The 22377-nt window shown below is 40.8% G+C and overlaps 2 protein-coding genes across 5 annotated transcripts in view; one reads left to right on the top strand and one right to left on the bottom strand.

The window, feature by feature from the left end:
- LOC145458102 (transmembrane protein 181-like) overlaps window positions 1–22377 on the bottom strand; it is a 45969-nt gene that overhangs the window by 5138 nt on the left and 18454 nt on the right. For 2 of the 4 annotated variants that reach the window (XM_080336442.1, XM_080336424.1), the window contains exons 1-10: window positions 14252–18448; window positions 10567–10670; window positions 8002–8057; window positions 6271–6361; window positions 4536–4777; window positions 2381–2461; window positions 2218–2317; window positions 592–659; window positions 369–526; window positions 249–306 (exon numbers count right to left, since the gene is read on the bottom strand). In XM_080336442.1, the coding sequence (XP_080192568.1) occupies window positions 249–306; window positions 369–526; window positions 592–659; window positions 2218–2317; window positions 2381–2461; window positions 4536–4777; window positions 6271–6361; window positions 8002–8057; window positions 10567–10670; window positions 14252–14535 (1242 nt within the window). In that variant the 5' untranslated portion in view covers window positions 14536–18448. Of the gene's footprint in view, window positions 1–248; window positions 307–368; window positions 527–591; window positions 660–2217; window positions 2318–2380; window positions 2462–4535; window positions 4778–6270; window positions 6362–8001; window positions 8058–10566; window positions 10671–14251; window positions 18449–22377 lie in introns of those variants that run through there. The other 2 variants (XM_080336433.1, XM_080336449.1) reach the window with 1 other exon arrangement.
- LOC145458248 (fibrinogen-like protein 1) lies at window positions 18935–20294 on the top strand. The gene is made up of 2 exons (XM_080336580.1): window positions 18935–19846; window positions 20078–20294. Exon 1 carries the CDS (start codon window positions 18950–18952, stop codon window positions 19811–19813), a length of 864 nt encoding a protein of 287 aa, XP_080192706.1. The 5' UTR covers window positions 18935–18949; the 3' UTR covers window positions 19814–19846; window positions 20078–20294.

The following is a 22377-nucleotide window of genomic DNA, read 5'->3' as shown; positions in this document are numbered from 1 at the left end:
ATATAAGTGCAATTTCTGAAAACATTCAGTTACAATGATACAGGAGTTAGTTCCCCCAGTTGCCAGACGATTTCACTCGTAAAAGTGGTGCAACCAATTCCGAAAACTACTTTCTATTTAACAAAATTAAAAGTGTAAAGGGTAAGCACAAAGTAGGTTTGTTTCAAAAACTGTAGAAGTAGGCAAAATCAACTTGATAAAGTAGAAATACTTTGTACTGACAAATTAAACATTACGAACAAACGTACCGTAAAATTCCTAATGTCCAACTTGTATTGATATGTTGGATCTGTAAGCTCATTGTATCTGAAGACAAAGATTGGCAATGTAAAACGGGATACTCAGCTACTGCAAAAATATCGACATACTGCTGCCATGATCCCAGCACAACTGCCGCGAGCCATAACAGAAAGCAGAGTATGAGTTTGGGAAAATAGAACGTGATAAATCTCCTTCTTTCTGACGTGGCCCGTATGCCGTGATAAACACACAGCCAAAATAGGAGTAGCGTACATAAGAAGGTTGCCTGAAAACATGAAGGAACATAAAAATGAGAGGTATTACTATCGTAATAGACAGATACGATCTTACTTGAAACAGAGTGTCTATAAAACCGGGCACCCAGCTGTTGACGAGGAAACTCAGCGGAAAGATGGGATCTATAAAGAAAAGAATATACATTGTAGATATGCCTGCACCATTCTACCATCACTTGGAGATGGGCAGCAGGTAATTAGTTAGCACTGGGTCCTTCCAACAGGCTAAATGTAGAAGTTGCGACGTCCATGAAACCCACAGTCACTGGTTGGTAGCCGCAGCTAATGTATTTGACCGCTACAAGTATTCTTGTAGGCGTAGGTATATCCCATCTCAAAAATTGGGTTGTGAAACGTGCAAAAGCGTAGATTGAATAAAATTGGGAAGATACTAGAACTGTAATAACTGTAAAAGATACGAAAACTGTAATTTAGTTCGGTTACTAGGATGTCCTAAAACTAAGAATAGCCAATTTGAAATTCAAACTTGATAAAATTCACTGAAAATATTACAATATATATGGTATGGAGTAAACGGACTACTACTACGTATTGACATCGATTTCCTAGAACAAGTAGGGCCTTTTCAGGCATGATTATGTCTGGTTATGTTCTTGCCATGGTAAAAAGAGCTGCTTGGCCTGTATGGGCATGTCGTACTAGACACACAGGTACAGGCTGACACTAGCAGTACAGAAGTGAAATTAGGACTGCAGTAAGCTTGGGGTATAGTTGTGTTATTGAGCTGCTAACAATATGATTATAAAAAGAATATACCTCAATGCTGAAACTACCAGAAAACTATTACCTGAAAGCTAACTTTTGACGTTGCTCCCTTTTTTGAAATGATACAGCAACACTGCAGTTTAGTCTGCGCTAATCTGTTCTTCATCTTCCTACCTGTAGCAAAAGCAGTGTTCATTGTCCAGTCTTCGTGAAATAATTTTGCAACTCTGTAAAAGACTTCCGATTCCGGTCAACTCCTGATCAATGCTGTTAGAAAAACATCGACTACGGCTAAAATATATGCTTCGGATCCAGCTTTCCCACAAATCATCATATGCATGAAATCACTAAAAGCTAACTAGCTCCATGCCTTTACTATCAATAACTCTCCGCTTTTAAAGACGGAACAGGTAACACAACCGCACTGGACTACAGCACATACTATATACACTTCCAGACTGACGAATTCTTACAAGATGCCATCAGATGCATAAACTCGCCAAGAGCTAACTAGCTCCATGCCTTTACTATCACTAACTCTCCGCTTTTAAAGACGGCACAGGTAACACAACCGCACTGGATTACAGCACATACGATATACACTTCCAGACTGACGAATTTTTACCGATTACTGAACTTACGGTGGTTTGAAAGTTCCATGCCTAAAATTCCAATGATACCCAAAACATTGACTTCTAAATATTGGATCCTCCAGTGACTTCCAAAACGATTCCGAGTTAGTACGGGATATGAACTTGGATAGTTGAGAATAAATTTTGGATTTGTTTCTGGACCTCAAATCTAGGACAGGATTTCAATTTCAAAATAAAATCAAATGATCTGGGAACCATGAAGTGAATGACGCACTCAATTCCATCTAAAGATGTCCGGCTCACAGGATTACAAAGCACCATTCCCTGCCGACATCTTAAAAACATTCGAAGGCCAAACTTACCGTTGTAAAGCAACAGCAGCGGAAGCAGAAGGGCGATCCATTTCTGTTCGATCGTCCAATCTCTCATGTGAAACAGCCGCAGCAAATGTACAAACATGCACTGAAACGTATTGCAAGCAATCGCTTAGAAGCCGCTTAAACCAGACTCAAGAGAAGTACTTACTGTGACGATAAAGGAAAGTACGAGGAATACGAACCGGAACCAGATCTCGACTTGTGTGAATATGGGATTGTACGTCTTGAACTGCAGTGGAACAATAGCAGAGTGAGCATTGACAACTATACCGGACATTAAGGGGTAGAGCAGGGGTAATTGTGGCACTAGACATTGCCAGCCCAAAAACTACATTGATTAATGGAAATATCATTAGCTAGTTCGCAGGATACGAGGGTCACAACTCGCAATATCAACCATGTGGGTCGGATGTGCATTAACTGATCAACGGCTCATTTGAGTTCTTTTAATCATTTATGCGACTAAAATCTTGAGGGACAGAATAGTATTTTTGAGTGAAACAACGAAAGATGCGTTTTTATAGTTCCAGTGACTAATCTGTTGAGTGATAGAACGAACTTGGTCCCACCTGAACTCAGGGTTGTAATGACTCGAGTCCGACTCGAGTAATGATTTTCTAATGACTCGACTTGACTCGAGTCATTTTTCAAAATATGGAAATGACTCGACTCGAGTCAATCTGTGTATTGACTCGACTTGGACTCGAGTCATTGCGCATGACTCGAGCCAAGTCATTCACTCGAGACTCAGACGGTCAAGATCGACAGTTCATTGTAATTCCAAAGCCAACACACTACTGGGATTTCGTCTGTTGGTACCGTTGGTACTTGAAAATGCTACCAGAAACTGCTGAAAGTGAGGAAAATTGGTGTATTATAACATCGAACCATTCGATACCACCAAATAGAGTCATAAAAGTGGGATTTTAACATGACTTTTACAAGAAACTGAGCAGTCAACACAATGACTTGGACTCGACTTGAGTCATAATACTGTGACTCGGACTCGACCCTCTTTTCGCTGACTTGGACTCGGACTTGACTTGGTGGTGAATTGAAAATGACTCGAGTCAAAACTATAAAGTGAGATTGATATGTGACTCGGTGCCTTGTGACTTGGTTACAACCCTGCCTGAACTTCAAATGTCACTCAAATATATGATATTGTCATAAGTCAATCAAATGAGCTGTCACCCATTTCAGCATCAACCCTACAAGAAGCTCATCGGCCTACCTGGAGTAGGGCAAGGGAATCAGAATCCACTCCATTTTGAAAACCCTAACATTTATATCAAATATTGGCTACGATTAATTGCTCCTTTATCAATTCAATCGTAGTTTTTACCTGTAATAGGGTGAATATGGTACCTTCCAGTCACTTAGGGCAAGGTTTCTTAAACTTTTTTGTCATTGAACCTGTAAAAGTCTTGAGGAACTTTGCGTGTACACCCGAAAAATTCAAAAGCCGAAAAAAAGGTCTTTACTTAGTGGCCCAATCCCGATTTAGGCTAATGAGTATTGTGAGTATTGTCATTTGTCAATCAAATTAGCTATGACTCGTTTCAGCATCAACCTTTCAAGCTCATCGGCCAATCTGGAGTAGGGCAAGGGAATCAGAACCACTCCTTTTTGAAATCCTCTAAAAATTAATATCAAATATTGCCTACAATTATTTGCTCATTCTTCAGTTTAATATCGTAGCTTTTACCTTTAATAGGGTGAATACGGTACCTTCCAGGAAAGGGGTTCCTAAACTTTTTTCACATTGAACCCCTTAAAGTCTTGCTGTGTACCCTCAAAATTTCAGAAGCCGATAAAAAGGTCTTTACTTTGTGGCCCAATCACGATTTAGACTAAATTCAGCCAACTTATGACTAGACAAGGTAATCCAATTCCAATTAACGATAATCTGGTTTTGTAGATACCTGATGATTGTATTTCAACGCTGTCCATTCACGGACCCCCCTAAAACTAGTCCGCAGACACCAGTTTTAAGAACTCCTGACTTGGGGTTCAAAAAATTGTAAATTTGAAATTATTCTAGCTCAAAGTAAACGAACTCTGTCGCCAATGTGTTTTACTGATTTCGTGAGCAAATACATTTCAGCCATGACAATATTACGGCAAATTTTTTCTCAATTTCTGTCTCGTTTTGCAAAAACGAGAGGCATTTCAAGATTGACATAGAACGAATTTAAACTGTCAGGTTAGATGTGAAGTTCTTATAATTGCGCACCAAAGCTAACAAAGATTACAGTCTCACATTCAAATGAGAAACTGATCTAAAAAGTACAGGTAAATACCTCAAACGAGACATCGCCGAATTTTTCTTTCAAATCACTCAGCTCGTAAAACACGACTTCAACCTGGAGCTTCTTGTATTGCAAGTAGCCAAGATGCAGCACGACTATCGGGTCGCAGTTCATCCCGTCGCAGGACAGCACTCTGGAGCGGTTATGCGTGCGGATACCGTAGTGACCCGAGGCGTCGACGTCCACGTAGAAGATGTGAACGCCCAACGTGAACGGCCGGGTCATATGCGTATCTGAATTTACGAAGTAATAATGCAATCGGTGATATTGAAGTACACTACAGTAGAGGTTATTGAGTAACCGGGGTGTATGCTGCAGATTTGGATGAGCTCGGCTTTGGAATAGCATTTGAAAAAGGCGACATGAAGATTCATGCCAGATTAGTATGGGATTAGTGATTACTAGGGCGATTCTTTTCAACAAATTCTGTCAAAATTGTAGTGTTGAGTCAAAAAATTGTCAAAATTACTTTGCAACCTGCATTTCGTTTGTATCGTAGACATTTTCACTGTCGTAGAACTTATCATTTGACATTTCTCGGCTTGTAGTCTACTTTATAGGCCTCCCGTAGACGGATCATTGTCTTCTCATTGTGAATCATAATTACGCACGACTTCAGTGTTGCCAGCTAACAACTGCTGCTGTGTAACATTATTTCTCCATTCTTGACAAGCTAATTAGTAATGACAGACAGTGACAGACACTTGCTACCCGAGAAATGTAGGAAAGTATCTTTCGTTGTACTACAACAGATTTTAACTATTTCTACCATTATGCGTGATGTAACAACTGGAACTCTTCATAGGTCCAGGTTTCGTTAGAATAAAGTTTTTTCATATAAAAATTTGTCAGTTTTCAAGTCAAAAAAAGTTTTTTCAGGCCAAACTACTTCATAAGGACAGACAGTTTCAACCCAAAAATGAAGAGAAGTAGTACAATTCTAACATTATATGCGAAAACACTTAATCTACCTTCGCTAGGGCAAAATTTTGATAAAATTAGGTCTTTTAAGGTAAAAAAATGTCAAAATTTTGATTTTTAGGTCTAAATCTTCCTTGTTTAGGTAAAAAAAATCGCCGTAGTGATTACTTTAAAGCTGGATTTAAGTTCGGATATGGACTTGGCATCGAATCTCAAATGTTTTTAAACAAGATTTGGATTTGAAAATATTAAATCCGTTAATCTCTAGTGTGAGAGACCTATTTGTAGCAGGGTGGGCAGAGACGAGATGGTAGGCCTACATGAGGGGGCAGACGTGAGCAGATTTATTCTTGTCCATGTAAAAATAGAGGATTCATTCCGTATTATTTCCAACTCCAAATCCGGTAATGAGGACCCTTTCTGCTTCTCCCAATTGTGGGGTTGTCACACCCGCAACGGATAAGTGCTTAGTGGATTGCACAATGCATAATGATTTGTGCTGAAATTTTAAGCCGGATTCCCGTCCTGCCAGCAACCTTTGGACTTGCTAGCCGCAGGCCGGGCTCTTAGTGGCGGCCTGCGAGATCATACATGTAATCGCTAAGCCACAGTGGCTGTCGTCCAAATCTGTGAATGACTGAAATTCATTCAATAGTCACATGGAAATTGAAAATGATTGAAAGTTCAATCTGGCTAAGTCTTCAAATCCATCTCTTTCGAGTCAAAATCAAAATCCATGCTCAATTCCTATCTCCTGTGAGCAGTTGAGCACCCATGCAAGAAATGATATGGCATCAACTTTTACCTGGAGAATGATTGACCTTCACGTCGGCGAGCAGCCACAACTGCTGGTTGAAAGTTGACAAGACGGGCGACTCCAGTCTGAACGGGTCAGTCTAAAATACAAGAGAATCATGAATCAAGGCTGTTTCAAATAACTTGTGGCACTTAACAAAGTGGGGATATTACTACTGAGTAATCCTTGAAGTTGGCATTTAAGATCGCCCAGTGCAGGATGACATTTCATTTCTCCTACCTTCAGAGTAGAAAACTATATTTTAATATAATATTTGTCGTGATAGAAAATAATTTATAAATCAGAAAAGTCAATTTTCCCGTTCCTAGGAATAAGACGCACCGATTAGAGAGAAAGTGTCACCCCACGTTTGTCTTGAAAGGATAAGTTTTCTTGGTTTTCATTATGAATTATGGAATAGTTTATGTCTCGCACAGACAAGACAGATAGTCTACTGGCGCAGAATTAATTCCGATTCGTATCCACGAATGTCATCAGAGAAGATCTTAAAAATAAATTGAAAATTTCAGAAACGACTTGCCTTCCCTCAAATTAGTGAATACGCAGATATTGACATGGCCTAGAATTGCGAGTGTTAGCAGAACTCAACATATATATGCCAGCATGAGGATTTTAAATAAATATTCTACTGAAGTCAGCCACATAGGCTTTGCAGTCAATAACATTTTATGACAAAACCACCATCATCAATTATAGATATCACGAGATATTCATTCAAGTCATTTATCGATTTAATGGTAAATAAATGCAAACGATTTTCCATATTTATACATAACACAGAGCCTGGCAATATAGCCCAGTTTATCCATTATAATCTCTTGAGACACAATATTAACGCAGGACGAAATAACTGCTTATTCGCACGCTGGCAACCATCAATAAACACATCCATGAGGTATTCACAACTGATTTGTGAATCAAAAATGCATACTTGTCTGCGCAAATGAGAGTGGAAGATAGTATCTGTGGATATTATTTGCATTCGAAGCTTGAAAATGAAAAGTTATGTTTTAAAACCTAGAAAAAGGAAATGACATAAAAGAATTTATAAAAAAACACAACTGAGATAGTTTTTAGTATCACTATTTAGTGATATTCAAAGATATCTACGGTACCAGCTTGAGCAAAAGGTCGTTTTCAATATTTAAATCTCTGTACAGAATAAATACCTTATCAGGTTGACAAAATCCTAAAATTTCTTGATCATGACACATCCTTATTTATAGTTTCTGCAGTAATAGATCCAATATGAAATCAGAAATCGCAGTATTACAAAGCTTGAAAGTGAGATCCCAAACTATGCTCCGTTCCATAATGTGTATCAGAGATGAGATAAGGCGAATTAGCAGTTTTAAGTATAAATCTAGAATCAATTGCGTATCATGACCAAACTCTGATGACACATAGCTCGGAGAAAAACTCAAAATGGTTAGAAATCCATTGTCCAGAGATGCAAAGGCAGTTTCGATGAAATGAAAAACCTGAAGTTGATCCAAATTTAACCAAAATCGTCAAATCCTCTTTTCAATCCAAATCCATGCTAATCTCCGATACATATCACTGTCTGTCATGGTTATAAATATCAAAACCAAATCAACGTAAAGTTGTTCCAAGCGTTACAGGTTGATTCATTAATGAGCTGTTTCTTCGAAGCAAAGAATTCCAGAGGTATGCGACATGTGACCATGGAGATATAAACAGTAAGCAAACGACACTCACTATATCATGTACTTCGGCAGTGTTGTTGACAGTAGACGTGTTTATAATTTTCGGACCTGAAAAGCACAAATTTACATGTATGCATGAACCGCGGAGTTGGATTTCATTTCTGAGATAAGCCACCACCACCGCAACATTACCGGTACAAACGGCATACTGGAAAATTTATAATCTGAGACGGATCCAACATTTACAGCAATTACCATATAATATGATACCAATAGTGTGATGTCACAAACGAAATTTGTAACGCCTAGTCCCAACATGTCGGCCATGACAACCTAGGGGGCCCCACGAGCCTTTTTCAGAGGCCATGAAAAATTTTGAAAAATGCTAATTCTTTTAAATTTACCCTCTGTCTATAACAGGGGTTCTCAAAGGGTGGGCCATGGCCCACTAGTGGGCCACAGGAGTAATTTGGGTGGGCCACAGAGCTGTTTGGAAAATTGTAGAATTCGTGAAAGTTTAGTTGCATTTTTCTTTTGTTCATATGTTAAAAAATATATATTGATGTTATTGAATTATACGTATGCTACATAAAGCTTTTTATCCAACTCTGATGGGACTTGGTGGTACGTATAGAGTCACGAATGTACAAGTCGAAATGGGTGGGGATATATCGGCTTTTGTACCCCCAGCAATGACAACCTCCGGCCAACAGCATCGAAAATAATTTCGATGATATAATAACTGAAAGTTAATGCTGAAATATCCAAGTATTCCGGCTGGGTCATAATGGATTGAGAAGTAGGCACAGCACATTAATCTTTGGCGTCGGTCTACAAATCTCCGGCCTTGAAATCACTGTACATAATGTAAGAGTCACACGAATTGGTGGTATCATTGGATTTGATATTATTACATCGCGACTTCAAAAGGTACAAGACATATACTAGGTAGGCCTACATTGTAATAATAGCATATTCAAAAAAAAATCCCCACTTCTCTGTAGTATCCCATTCATCAAAGAATTGTTTGAAGCGGGCCCAGAATGGGTTTAGTATTCCCCCCCAGAGTGGAATTGAGCCCCCAATCACACAGTGAATGCAGAGATTGGATCATTATGGGTTTCGCGAGTTGAGTGGAACAGAGGAGGCACGCAAGAGTTACACGATATTGCAGGGCCGTAACTTTCGCACCCCTAACCCTCAATTGGAAGAGCTCTGAGTTGCAAATAATTATTTCGTTGGGTGTCTGTTGGGGATTTATTTACCTTGAAATTTTTCGTCAGCGCGATTTCATGTTCCCTCGAATCGACATTTAAATATGAACACTTAACAGTAATAAAAGAAAAATACGTATACTATAGAGAAATAGCCATATCGGCGGCGATTAGCCTCCCACACATTGAAATGCACTATGACTTGAAAAGAGGTGGGCCACAGAACATTTTCAAACCGTAAAATGGGCCACAGCCAACAAATGGCTGTGAACCCCTGGTCTATAACCTATGTCCAATCCACTATAACTGTATACACGATAACTGTATATACGATGTTTTTCTGATTTTTTTAAAGGTTTTAACATGATAAGCGGGTGGCGTTTAGTTTTTAAAATTTTCAAAGGGAGCCGCGTTGTATAAAAGGTTGGGTACGCCTGGCCTTGTCCAATATGACTTGCAATTCAATTGATAGCTCCATATTAATACAATTTTGTCTGTGGTCCTGTAGATTCACGTACACTTTTACCTGAGATGGTCCATGACGAAGTAGTTTTAATCTTTCAGAGTGCTTGTAGTCAGCTGTTCTATTTTTTTTAATACGCCAATTCCACCAAACAATTACTACTTACTTTTAAGCTTCAGATTTTGTAAAGTGGAAATTAGTTTCGGGATGTTCCCATTACAATTACGAGTGAAATCCTCATAACGAGCGGGCGGAATAGCCGCTGTATTACGGTAACTGAATATATTTTCGCACATTTCATAATTTGTAGTGGAATTATCCATTTTGCATTAGATGCATCTTGCACCTTCGAAAGACTACTAAAGGAACGATACCTTGACCATGTCTACTTTATGAACTAGCCTACTTTTAACATCCATATTTATACCTGTACTGAATAAAAATTTGTGACGTTATTTCAACTTCTACTTGAGTACCATTGATGACTATTGTGCCTGCCTCTGACTTTTACAAAAAACTTGAAAAGAGCCACCCGAAAATTCTTCGAGTTGAATAAATATTTTGCTACAATGGATGTTGTATTGAAAGCTATCTTCAAGTTCTGTACCACGAACCAGCTATAAAACAAATACAGTAGTGGTGGCTTATAAGATGTGTGCTTTTGGGCGCATTCTATTAATGATTCGAATTTTGATTCATTCACCAATTATTGTTGTCATATCCAACACACCATTTCATCATACGCAGTGCTCGACGCCAGAACTACGCAGTTTCTTTTGCGTGTTACTACCCTTCTGCTCGTAAGCCAATTCATTTACGAACGCGCTTCATGGCCACATCTCACGTCAAGGTGGCAGTCAGCGAATTTGCCATCTAAGTCGAGTGCCCCACATAGTATTTATAAGTGCCGAATAACTCGTTAGTTACGATTGTGCAGTACCTGCCAGTCCGATCAGAACAGTGAGAAGAAACGATGAAAAGAACACCACGAAGACCATCGCAAACTGCCGCTTCGTCAGAGTGTAAAGCCGCATTTGAATTGACCTGAAACAAAAGAAAACTTCAGTAAAACAGCTTCCATAAATCAAATCGACATAATCATTAAACCCAACAACAGGTGAGGTCATGAAATCGTCTTAAATATAGCCGTCGGCGATTGTAAATCCCTCTTATGATATCAACAAAAGAAGTATATAACCGACGAATGAATCGCCGAATTTACCATAACATATATCAAGTATTTTGACACCATAAGCAATTTTACACATCTGAAGGGTGCATGCACTCTGAATTAACCATAAACACAGCAGGATAAGAATAATGCGATTGATATCTACCAGCTAGTTATCACGCATCCTATACATCGCCACAATCAAGATGAAATCCTAACAGATCAAAACCTCATACAACCGCATTTAAAACACGATCACAGTTTAAAATTATCGTTTCCCTTTCATTCCATTATTTCAAAGCAATGTTATCACCCGACATTTGTGACCAACAGACGTGACTCTACGTACTGACGGTTATCTTTCCCCCTCGTCGGCAGTATGTTGTATAACATAGTTAGTGTTATCATTGTAATTACGCGCCTTGCGAGAGGGTAAGCAATGACAAATTACTTGGTGTGAGTAATCATGCTGAGTGTTCAAATGTGGTGACCTTTCGATTCGTTATTGCGTTAGTGAGTTGCTTCCAATCGTGTGAGGGGGTGGGTGGCGGAAATAACTCTCACACCCTTGCTACACAACAAAAGAATGCCGACGATGGCTTGGCGAGAAAAATAGTGACGGGTGGCTAAGTAATATCATTAGTTCGTCAATATAGCCATGAATTGAGTGCATCGGATTTCGCGCCGTGACGCCACACTCTACAAATCTTCCAAACCTAAGTTTCCGAGAGTGGGAGACCTGATCAACAGCATGAGCACCCCTTCAGCTCAATGGACGTAGTCTATTTTTTGTCCTTGCTGTTTTCGCTGCATTTACACCGACTCATTATATAGATACACACGGTATGAGCACATGCATACCATGAGTGCTGGATCTTTTCGATAAGACTGTGCTAAAGGGCATTAAAAGCAAGCGTGTATTTTTAGGTAAAGTGTGAATGCAACACTTGGAGAGAGTAAGTAGGTCCACGTCACAAATAGAGGGCCTGAAAATGAAGCTACACGGGACTTCGTGGGCAGCCGAAAGTGCACAACAATCGCAAGCGCCGGCATTGAACATTAGCGACACGAGACGCGGTACCATTAGCAATTCGCAATTTCCGGCGGTCTGCTAACCAAATCGCGCTAACACCCTGGGCACGCGGATGACTCTCAATGGCGTGATAAGTGAATGATCAACAAGGATTACATAGCAGGCTTGAGAATGTGAGGTGTTAAGTAGGGCTGGGCACAATGATTCGAGTACTCGAATCTGAATCGAGTATTAATTTTAATGATTCGAGTCGAGTAGTAGAAGACGATTTTTTCGAGTACTGAAATTATACGCTCCTCGCAACTGAAAGTTAATTTGCTAACGAAAATTATTGGTTTGATACTATTTTCCACTTTTGAAGCCTTGAAACCTTGATTGGCCGTATCGTAGCATAAGAGACATAGTACAAAGGTACGAACGTTACTGGAAATAACACATTTCCGAAGTCACGATCATCCCACAACATTGTCAAGAAGTGTAATGAAATCGGTATGGACGAAAAAATACCGAAGTATCGTTAATGTGACGGATAACAGGCATTATGTTCTTCGTGTTAGCATAAAAGGGGCATATTTGAACTTTGACATAGTACATTCTGCTGTGACGCCATAATGAGTGATACTCGAATACTCGACTCGACTCGAAGCATTTTACGTGATTCAGAATCGAATCACTCAGATACTCGATTTTGCCCAGCCCTAGTGTTAAGATATTAACGGCCAACGCCGGCGGGCGGATTTAACATTTCCGAATCCTAACCTTGAAATATCTCCACGTTACAACCAAATACAAGTCCAACCCTGTTACCGACTCTAATTCGTTTGAAGTCTAATTGACAACTAAAAATCAGTAGAAATTCCAAGCTTAATTAAAATCGCACAGCGACTTGGCTAACATCACAAGTTCAAATTCGAAACAATGCTGAATTTCCTATCTCTACTGCACGCCGGACGCATGGAGTTTTATTATGAATCACGCCTACAACGTATCTTGACGGTTTTGTAAGATCAAGACCATCAAGGCGTGTCAGCACAATGTGTTTGAATAGTGGTAGCAAGAGTAATTTATAAATAATAGTCTCCAATATTAAACACAATCACAAGAAATCTCGACACATCCGCCGAGAATGCAGATTCATTTAATTAAGTTTAGTAGGGATCGCCCGTCGTGGCCGGCAACTTTGCCGTCAAACCGTGTTTGATTCTCATTAAGATAAAGCTCAACCGCCAACCAGGGAAAAGGTCAGTCTGAAATATTCGATCTCAATATGGATTCCTGACATGCTTCCTACGTCTAAATGCTGGGTGATGTGACATTCGAGAGGGTATTTGATACGGTTTGGTGACCAACTTCGGATTGTCGATGGAAATCACGACACAGCACACTGCCGGAACTTCCACAACATTTCCGATGTGCCATCCACTACTAAATGCTATAAAATAACTGGCGTGGTTGGCACTCGGCAATCGACGCGATCATGTCACGCTAACACGATGACATGATCCTGAAGTCATAAATGATGTCATGCATAATAACGGATTTCAAATAGAGTACCGTAGTCGGACAACTGTCATAAACAATGCGCGTAATTGACCGCCTAACGCGTCAAGTGTGACGCAACTATACTAGAGATTAGTCCGGAGCGGATCGACAAATTCTCTTGTCCGACTACGATCCTGTTTTTCAATTCTCTGGTCCGACCCCGATCCGCCTCCGGCCGTATCAGAAAAAGTACTGATCCGGCTCTGGTTAAAAATGAAAAAGTCCGTCAGATATCCAATCCGGATCCGGTCCATGCTCCGTCCTAAACGGTACGGTGGTTTCGTGAATTTATTCGGATTCAATAACGGGTCAACACTGAAAATGAACATTGAGCAAGGAACAATTTAAACATACACGAGACTCCGCACGTACCAGTTCACAGAAGACTGCTGAAGCCATCAATTCCGCCCTATCAAACATCAATATGTCACTGTGGAATATCTACGGTCAATGCAGATTTGGAAAACTAGATACCGGTAATTCTAATTGTCAAGTAAGAATGAAAGCCGGTAATCGAATTTGTGAAATGTTTCTATGCTCTTACTCCGTCCCTAACCCTAACCCGAACACATCACTACATACATACCAAGTGCGGTGTCACGAATTCTACATACCGAATTCACCTGGAGCCGTATTCCACAATTCATGCTCAGTGAAAAAAATTCATTGTCGAATTCATTGATACAATATTGATGCATCGCTTTCATACCGATTGATAACAGTTATTTCATTTCCAAAAATGTTACATTCAACAAGTGACGGATTGGCTGCTAACCATCACTCCATTCTAGATACATTACATATAGTTAGATACGCAAAAAATCCATCTCCACGCCCTTTATCAACGTTACCACCGCAAATCATTACAGCATATCTTACTTCTGACATTTTCCGTTTCGGGACACGCCCTCCAGCACGCCCTTGAAGTACGACAACGCAAAGCAAAGAAAAACAACAAAAGCCGGGACGAAGACGAAGTTATCTTGCAACCTCTCCACGTCGGCAAAGTACTTCCGCGCATGCGCGCGCCCGCCGGACAGTAACCTCCCCAAAACTGACTCCTGCGGGGACTCCGCCCGTCCCACCACGACATAGTCCAAAGCTTGTATTCGATTAGGTTCGAACCGAACGAATTCGATTATTTCGGCTGCGGGCCGGTCCATTCGGTCGCGTATAGTATCTCTTACTGTACGGGAGCAGGCTTAACTACCTTTCGCGTCAGTAAGGATTATCCCCAAAGAAGGGTGACTATATACCGCCGATGTGCTGTAGAAACAAAGGCAATCTTGGGTCCACCCGTTTAACATACTGGATATAATCGTCCACTACGCCGCTAATGAGACCCGGCGGCATGTAAATCGCGTGATGCCTTCTGCGAACACTTATATACGCCAATAAGAAATAGTAATTGTCTTTGGAGTGCGCACTTCGGAACGCTGCACTGATTAACTTCACTTGCGATTTGCTGTTAAGCGACATGCGTAGTGCGTACTGTTGTTGTTTTAATGGGGTAGAAATGGCCCTTTTAATTGCTGTCGTCACTCCGCGCGAAATCGATTCATCTTGTCAGTATCTGTGCTATCTTATAACTCTAATCGTGGTTGTTATTGGCAGCGCTTTACAATTAAATGCAGTATTGTAATTAGTATTAGTATGTCGAAATCCATGATTTGTAGTATGTGCGGTAAAACGAAAGAGCATATTTTTTTATTATTTACTTTTATTTTTTTAATCGGAAGGGGAGGGACTCGATGGCACTACAGGCGGAACAAGTATTGAATGTGTCCGACTCAGAACAGACTACAATTTTCGAAATTAGCTCGGCAGCTCACTTTCTGATGAGTGAGTGAACAATTGATGAACCTGGTCGAGATGCGACTTTTTGGGGTCACAATGAGGCCAGTGTTTCAACGGGTTGAGGAGTCGGGCCCAAAATTTGCAATTGTAGATCAAGCAAGAGTGCGTCCCGCTCCAACCGAGTTTCCGGGTCGTTGAAAAACGTGCGAAATACCAGTAAGTTAGACACACTGCAGAAACACCCACGTACTGCACTAGCTATGAAAGCTACTATTCATCAATCATCCGGAAATCATAATTATTTCCAAAGTAATTTGGACAATGAATATGCTCATTGCTCAATTTGCTCATTAATGCTTATTGCTCAACTTTTCAACTGACATAAGCACTATCGGGTAATACAGATTGAAAGCCGCCCGCTATTGCATAGCGTTTACGGCCAGTAACATCGTATTAAGGCTGGGCAATATCGAGTATCTGAGAGAGTCGATTCTGTCGAATATTCGAGTAGCCTACCACTCATAATGATGTCACTCGTGGATGAAAGACGCGGGAAGTTCAAATATGAAACTTCTATGCGACCACGAAGAAAATAATTGTAATTCTACATCACATTGAAGTTAATTTAGTATTTTCTCGACCTATTTTATTGCACTATGTGACAATACCGTATGTTAATTGCGACTCTGCAGACACGTCATTTCCATCACCGCGCGTGACTCTCTACTAGGCTACATGTTTGGTATGTTGTGGCTTTCACAGTGGGTAATGGCATCGAAACTACGATTTCTCATTGCTTTATAAACTATTAGCGGTAAAAGAGTATAATTTCAGAACTCGAAACAAAATAATCTCTCACCACCCCACTCGAATCATTGCGCCCATTCCTAATCGGTATTCCGTTGCAACGGATAAGGGCTGGCAACATGTTAGATACTTCGTATAAGATCCGTGCCGATAATTTAGGTGGGTGTTATGTACGCCATCGTGTTTATTTATAAACAATGAGCCAAGCATATATGATTTACCGACTATACATCCCATCTCCGCTCTCCAGTTGTAATACCGAGTCGTGTGCCAGGTGGCGCAACTTGAATTTTATATTCCGATGTCCTGATTTTACAGCGGCACACGTCAATACGTCAGTAACTTCCGCGTATTTATTTGGACGAGAATTATTAGATTCTACACTTGAGACGTTATCGCCCGAATACGTGTTTCGATCCACAACGATCGCTATCAGCAAGGTTGCGCGCCGCTTCATTCATCACCATGAATAGTATCCGAGATGTTACAGTTCCAGACGCCATCTCCAGGCCTAGACTTCATTTATTCGTCTAAATCGCAGCCAACTTTTGATCGTGCGCCATTGAAAAACGACAGTATAACGAAACTTTCGCATGTGTCATTCTAAACCTATAAAACGAATCCTAACCCAACCTTATCCCTAATCTTACCGACTTGTCGCATATAGGACTTGACAATATCGAGTACCTGGGTGATTCGATTATGAATCGAGTATTATAGGCTTCGACTCGAGTTGAGAATCAGAGTATCGCTTATCACAGGGACTGGCAACATACGGCCCGCGAAGATATTTTAAGCGGCCCGCAGAGATTTCCCGGTCTTACAAGATAATGTGGCTGGAGAAAGTTGGCCATGAAACTACTTGTTCTGTTCGTGTCTACTTACATTTGCGAGCAAAAATTGTCGACCATGCAAATGAATAGACAAAGCTGCGTTCCAATTTAACTAATGCTCACGTGCAGTCTGTACCAAGGGTTTCTACGTCCGACATGCAACTGGAGTTCAAATAACTTGTCGACAACTTTGATCGAGTACAGATCTCATTGAAGTATAATACGGTACTAAAGTCATGTTTCAACTTAAAATTCACATTATATACGATTTCATAGGTGTATAAAATATTGCATAGGCATAGGTAAAATTGTATAGGTGGATAAATACACGATTACTAGGAATCCGGCCCGCCAAGTACGTCATTTACCGATATCCGGCCCGCCGCCTGGAGAAGTTGCCCGACCCTGGCTTATTACGACGTCATACCAGTACGGAACATGCGAGAATTTCAAACATGTACCGTTGATTCAGCCACAAATAATATAATACCAGGTCCACAGAAGATTAGACTTCTTTCGACGATGCCTGAGTCATTCCATGTCAGTTGATCCAGGCCATGTCACCCACTATCTCGGAATTTCATGAAAATTGGTACGACATGCTTACAAAACTTCATTTTATGATTTCAGGAAAATAAATTTCATCATATTCGGTCAACTAGAACAAAATATATATGACCGTTCAAAAATTCCCTAATTTTGAGATCACTCAAGCGGAAAAATGTAAACAATTTAAACTTGTCTTTTAAATTTGCCATACTTGGGTCAACTTAGGGTCGTTGACGGTGATACTTTCGCACTTTACATCCTACACTCCTACTTAATACTTCTACCGCTTGTTTGACACCCGGGGTTGCATAGTTCATTGCGCTTTGTAAAAATGATGTGGGTTGATCACGACTCCACAGATGTGTCACTCTAACCAACGTGCGCAGCCATTCTGGTTTGTTGCGACACGAATAATTGAGGTTTCAGTGCTCGATTCAGATTCCAATGCCCCAATCATACAACCTTAGTCGCATATGCTAAGTGGCGGATGTTAAGGTCGCATCACGCATGGTTCTATTCCACGTACCTGATTAAATATTATTGTCACCATCAAATGGCGGAAGTCACGGCGGAAACCACTTTTAGCGCCTTAACACACTTACCTACCCATTATTTCAGTATCTGGTTGCGTTAACTGAACATAATCGGATTGACAATCGTTACCAGGGTGATTATCACGCATTATGTTCGTCGCAATCTGTATTTAGTCTGCATACTTCAGATTACATCGTTGGCTAGTCTATGGAATACCAGCCGTAAATACCACTATCAAACGACTAAGGTTAAGCATTTTGGTTACTCGAAATTTGTAAGTCACTGATTCGAGTCGGGTATTTCGGTTACAGAACCGGATCATTTCAATGTATAGAATCGGCGGAATGGCCATCCAACCCAATTATGAATCTGTCTATTTCAAACTTTTGGGAAGTTGTCCTCCAAGACGAAAAACGGGCAATTCGAATCAGAGGTGGCCAGCGCAGTCAGCGTTGCTGCTCAAGTAGAAGTAGAGGTAGCCAGTCTAGTGCTCCGAAAAAGTACTCCGTTTCTGACCAACTCTACCCCGAATACCGACCAGCTCATTGGAAAATCGAATTGGCGGTCAATGGTCACCCCACGTAAGTGTTTTGTTTATGATACGGAGACTAATTCAGTCAAACACTACGTCATCAATTACTAATATCATGGAGTATTGTTCCCGAGATAAATCCTTATTACGTCACAACAGAGTTTCATAAAGACTGTCACTCGATATCGATTACAGAACAGACGGCATTCTTTATTTTTCCATTCAAAAATTCAGAAATGCGCGCGTAGTACTTTTCGCCAGCCCCACGTCTCACCGAGTCACAGCGTGACACCGGCCCTGACTAACAAGACCGCGACATCCACGACCACAAAAGAGCTTTACGCGTACAAATCGATATGTTTATCTCACTGCACGTACCTAGATTACAGCATCGCATCGACAGGCGTCCAAAGTTCACCATCGACCACTATCTATGAAGAAGAAATATTACCAAAAAACATAATGAGGCATATTAACGCACGAATTAAAAAGAAAGTATGGATATAAAGACACGAACATCATACAATGTCCTCAAACAGTACAATCTTGCTTCAGCTGTGTACTGTACAGTTAGTGCGTGTTTCAGAAATGGAAGTTTCATTCGTGTTATTTGCTTTGGTAATCTCAAGCATCAGTGCCCACAACACTCCGCCGACTTTCAACGATTTGGTCTGCCAACATTGCAACGAAATTCACGCAGAAAACAGGCTGGCAAGAAACTTGAAATCCGATAGCACCGCGTTGCTTTCCAAAGACTTTAACGCCACGCTCGTAAGGCAAATAATCAGAGAAGAACTGCAAAGGGCATTCAAACTATTTCGGAATAAACGGCCTAGGAAGACTAAAGTGAAAAGAGCAGTGAGCGAATGGACTGTATTCCAAAGGCGGACAGACGGCATTGTGTCTTTCGACAGAGATTGGGCCGATTACGTAAACGGATTCGGTAATAAACACGCCGAATTTTGGCTAGGTTTGGAAAAACTGCACCAGCTGACACAATCGATAAGGTACGAATTGGAAATCAACATGATCGAAAGAAACGGGACGTACTTAACCGCACGGTACAGATCGTTTCACGTCGGCTCCGGATCGGGAAATTACAGACTGCGCGTGTCCGGTTACTCCGGAAACGCGACAGATTCCTTCTCGAAACCTTCAGCGCCGAAATGGTCTTCCAACCGCCAGCAGTTCTCGACGAGAGACGCGGACCACGACAACTCCGACAGAAATTGCGCCGGGAACCGCGAGGGAGGCTGGTGGTACAACGGCTGCTACGCTGCGAATTTAAACCGCGTGTTCGGGTGGATGTTGTGGTACGATCAAGAGCGCGGTGTTAAGATGGCGATGAGGTATACAGAGATGAAAATTCGACCGGCGAAAGGGCCGTGATTCAAACCCGCAAATGCAGCAATATAAAATCGGGTACGTGCGATGTTAATTCGAATCTTGTATTGATACGGAAAGTTTGAAGATGTACCTTCCATGCGACCACAAAGAAAGACAAATGCCAGTTCTATGCCACATGAAGGCCCAACCAATTCAATTCAATTCACTTTGTGACAATACTTTGCGAGGATGTACGAGGATGCTAATAGGCCTAATCGTTCCGGGGCCGAAATAAAACCAAACCGAAAACTGCGATTTAAATTTCAGCGCGATCCAGAGTCAACGAACTTGATCCCAATGCAAAGTCAACGACGATTCACACGCTACACGACAATATAGTTGAGCTACAAGAAAATGAAAATCTGGTCAAAATTTGAACTTGATAACTTTACGATTTCTGAGGTTGAAACCCCCATCCGAATGTAAAAACGGGCGAATTCAATCTTTCGCCCGAAGTATTTGTTAATACACGCATCCGAATGAAGCTCTTAGTGTTATTGTTCGTGTTCAAATGAAATTTGGATGTATCCGAAGGCGAAGGGTCAGAGAGAAAATATTGCTTTCCGTAACATTACGACTGTTTCAAACAGAAATTATGAAGCTTCCAGTCTGGTTTAATACGCTTTACAAGATTGCCAAGATTGTTTTCGACGAAAACTTGTTGATACTCATATGTGCCCCAGCATGCATCACTATGACTAACGTATAACAACTTGGCGATACAAAGAGTTGCAATTTCGAAAATATTTTGGTGACGGTGATCGGCGAACGACTAACTGGGTGAGCTCGGCCATTTCACGCGGTCAGAAATTGCCGAATGACCTATTTGTCGACTTCTGAGAAGAGTATTGAAAGTATATGTGTTCGTAAAAAATAACTTGAAAATTTGAAATGGGTGTACAACATCAATCATTCAAGGTAGCCCACACTAATGACAACGCAATAGAAATTCACAGCGACGTATCTCGCAACAGATCACGGTATTTCACAAACTACAAACAACCAGATACAGTTTTTTCTCGGTGAAAATCGCTGATCCGCGCATCGATTGGATTAAGTCCGGTATTTTACAGCGATGTGGCGAAACACACGACACCAAAAACAAGAATTGGTTTTACCAGCCTTCATCAGATAACGAAGATACTTTGGTAATTTTAGAGAAACGCCAATTTTGTACGGGCGCCATGCTAAAAGAAACGCTGAGTTCCTGACAGATTGGAGATTACTGCCACACACATTGATTTTTGTCCACTAATTCATCGGCCTGATTAACATTTGGTGATATCAACCGAAAGAGTCATATTTGTTTCTAAATTGGACAATACAGCTCATGCCGACAAATCAAAAAATCAATTACCAGCAAACGCGATTAGATTAACGCCGTTAAGTGTTGCGATATTGGGTCGCTACATGAATCAATTGCGATGATGGTAATGCAGTGGTCGCTATCGCGATTATAGGACACTCGCTCAAATCGTTACCCACTCTTGTTGAAAATGAAGAAAGAAACGGTAGCAGGGGAGAATCCGTATCTCCATTACGAAACAATTCGCTGGCAGTAGGCTAGTTATGGAAGATCCACGAAGACTTCGTCAGTAACGCAGTACTTCTACTTTTACTTATACAAGAATGCGTCTACTTGCACTATAAGCTATTGCAGTACTGTTTTCGACTTCTGCTCCTGTCGGCAGCCTTTCAGCTTTTCAGGGCGCATTATTTTCATTCCTAAAAGCTAAAATTCACTGGTCAAATTCAAGGAAGCTTTCACACGGATTCCCACCCCACCATTTTTCAGGAATATCGCCATGAAAACTACGCGATATTACCGCTGTTTCACAATAATGGGGCTATAGTTTTAAAATTAAACCTTGCAATTCCATTAGCCATCCCGCGTTTGACGCGAAGATGACACATCATGCAGTTTTGAAGAGTGCACAAATGTGCTTACACAAGTTGTCCCGAACTACATTCCTAAGCTCCACGCCACCTTTCTTACCTTTAAAACCTCACGCTTTTTTCATTTGTATTCCAAACACTAAATGCATGCCTTGGAAATACCATATGAGACTTGTACTCAAATATGCCTTTAAAAGCTTCACTTACATCTGATTGGGTAGTCAGCGAGTACTGCGAGCAGCCCAGTATCGAAGACACCCGAATTTGACCCAGGGTTTTCAAACTAACTACCTTTTCCAAATCAATTGCGATCATTAAACCATGCATGCTTGCACGAAGAGCAAAACATATGCTACCATTCCTACATCCTATCCCACGTCCGCACAAACGCGTGAGACTAATAACATTGATGTACCGGCTAATTATATGTCTCATTGTTAAGCTTGAGATTACAGACTTCCGTTGCTAATAACTATATCATACGACTGTCGGACACGCTGAATTGATCTGGTAGGCAGTTGGTCGCTACACACTTCTAACATACGAACTTGGCCAAAACTTATCACCAATAATGTGGTATATCTCCATAACCTATCACCACGCACGGACAAGAACCGGAAACACACGCTTTGCTATTGATCACACCGTCAGAATTCCAAATGGCAGTGAAT

This window comes from Botryllus schlosseri, chromosome 2 (assembly GCF_051294905.1).
Source record: "Botryllus schlosseri isolate E-star chromosome 2, Bs_hap1, whole genome shotgun sequence".
Taxonomy (NCBI): Eukaryota; Metazoa; Chordata; class Ascidiacea; order Stolidobranchia; family Styelidae; genus Botryllus; species Botryllus schlosseri.
This window is presented reverse-complemented; position numbering and strand designations above follow the sequence as displayed.

Bases quoted from the DNA above. Each gene is read 5' to 3' on its own strand.
- LOC145458248 (XM_080336580.1), top strand. From the start codon at position 18,950: ATGTCCTCAAACAGTACAATCTTGCTTCAGCTGTGTACTGTACAGTTA.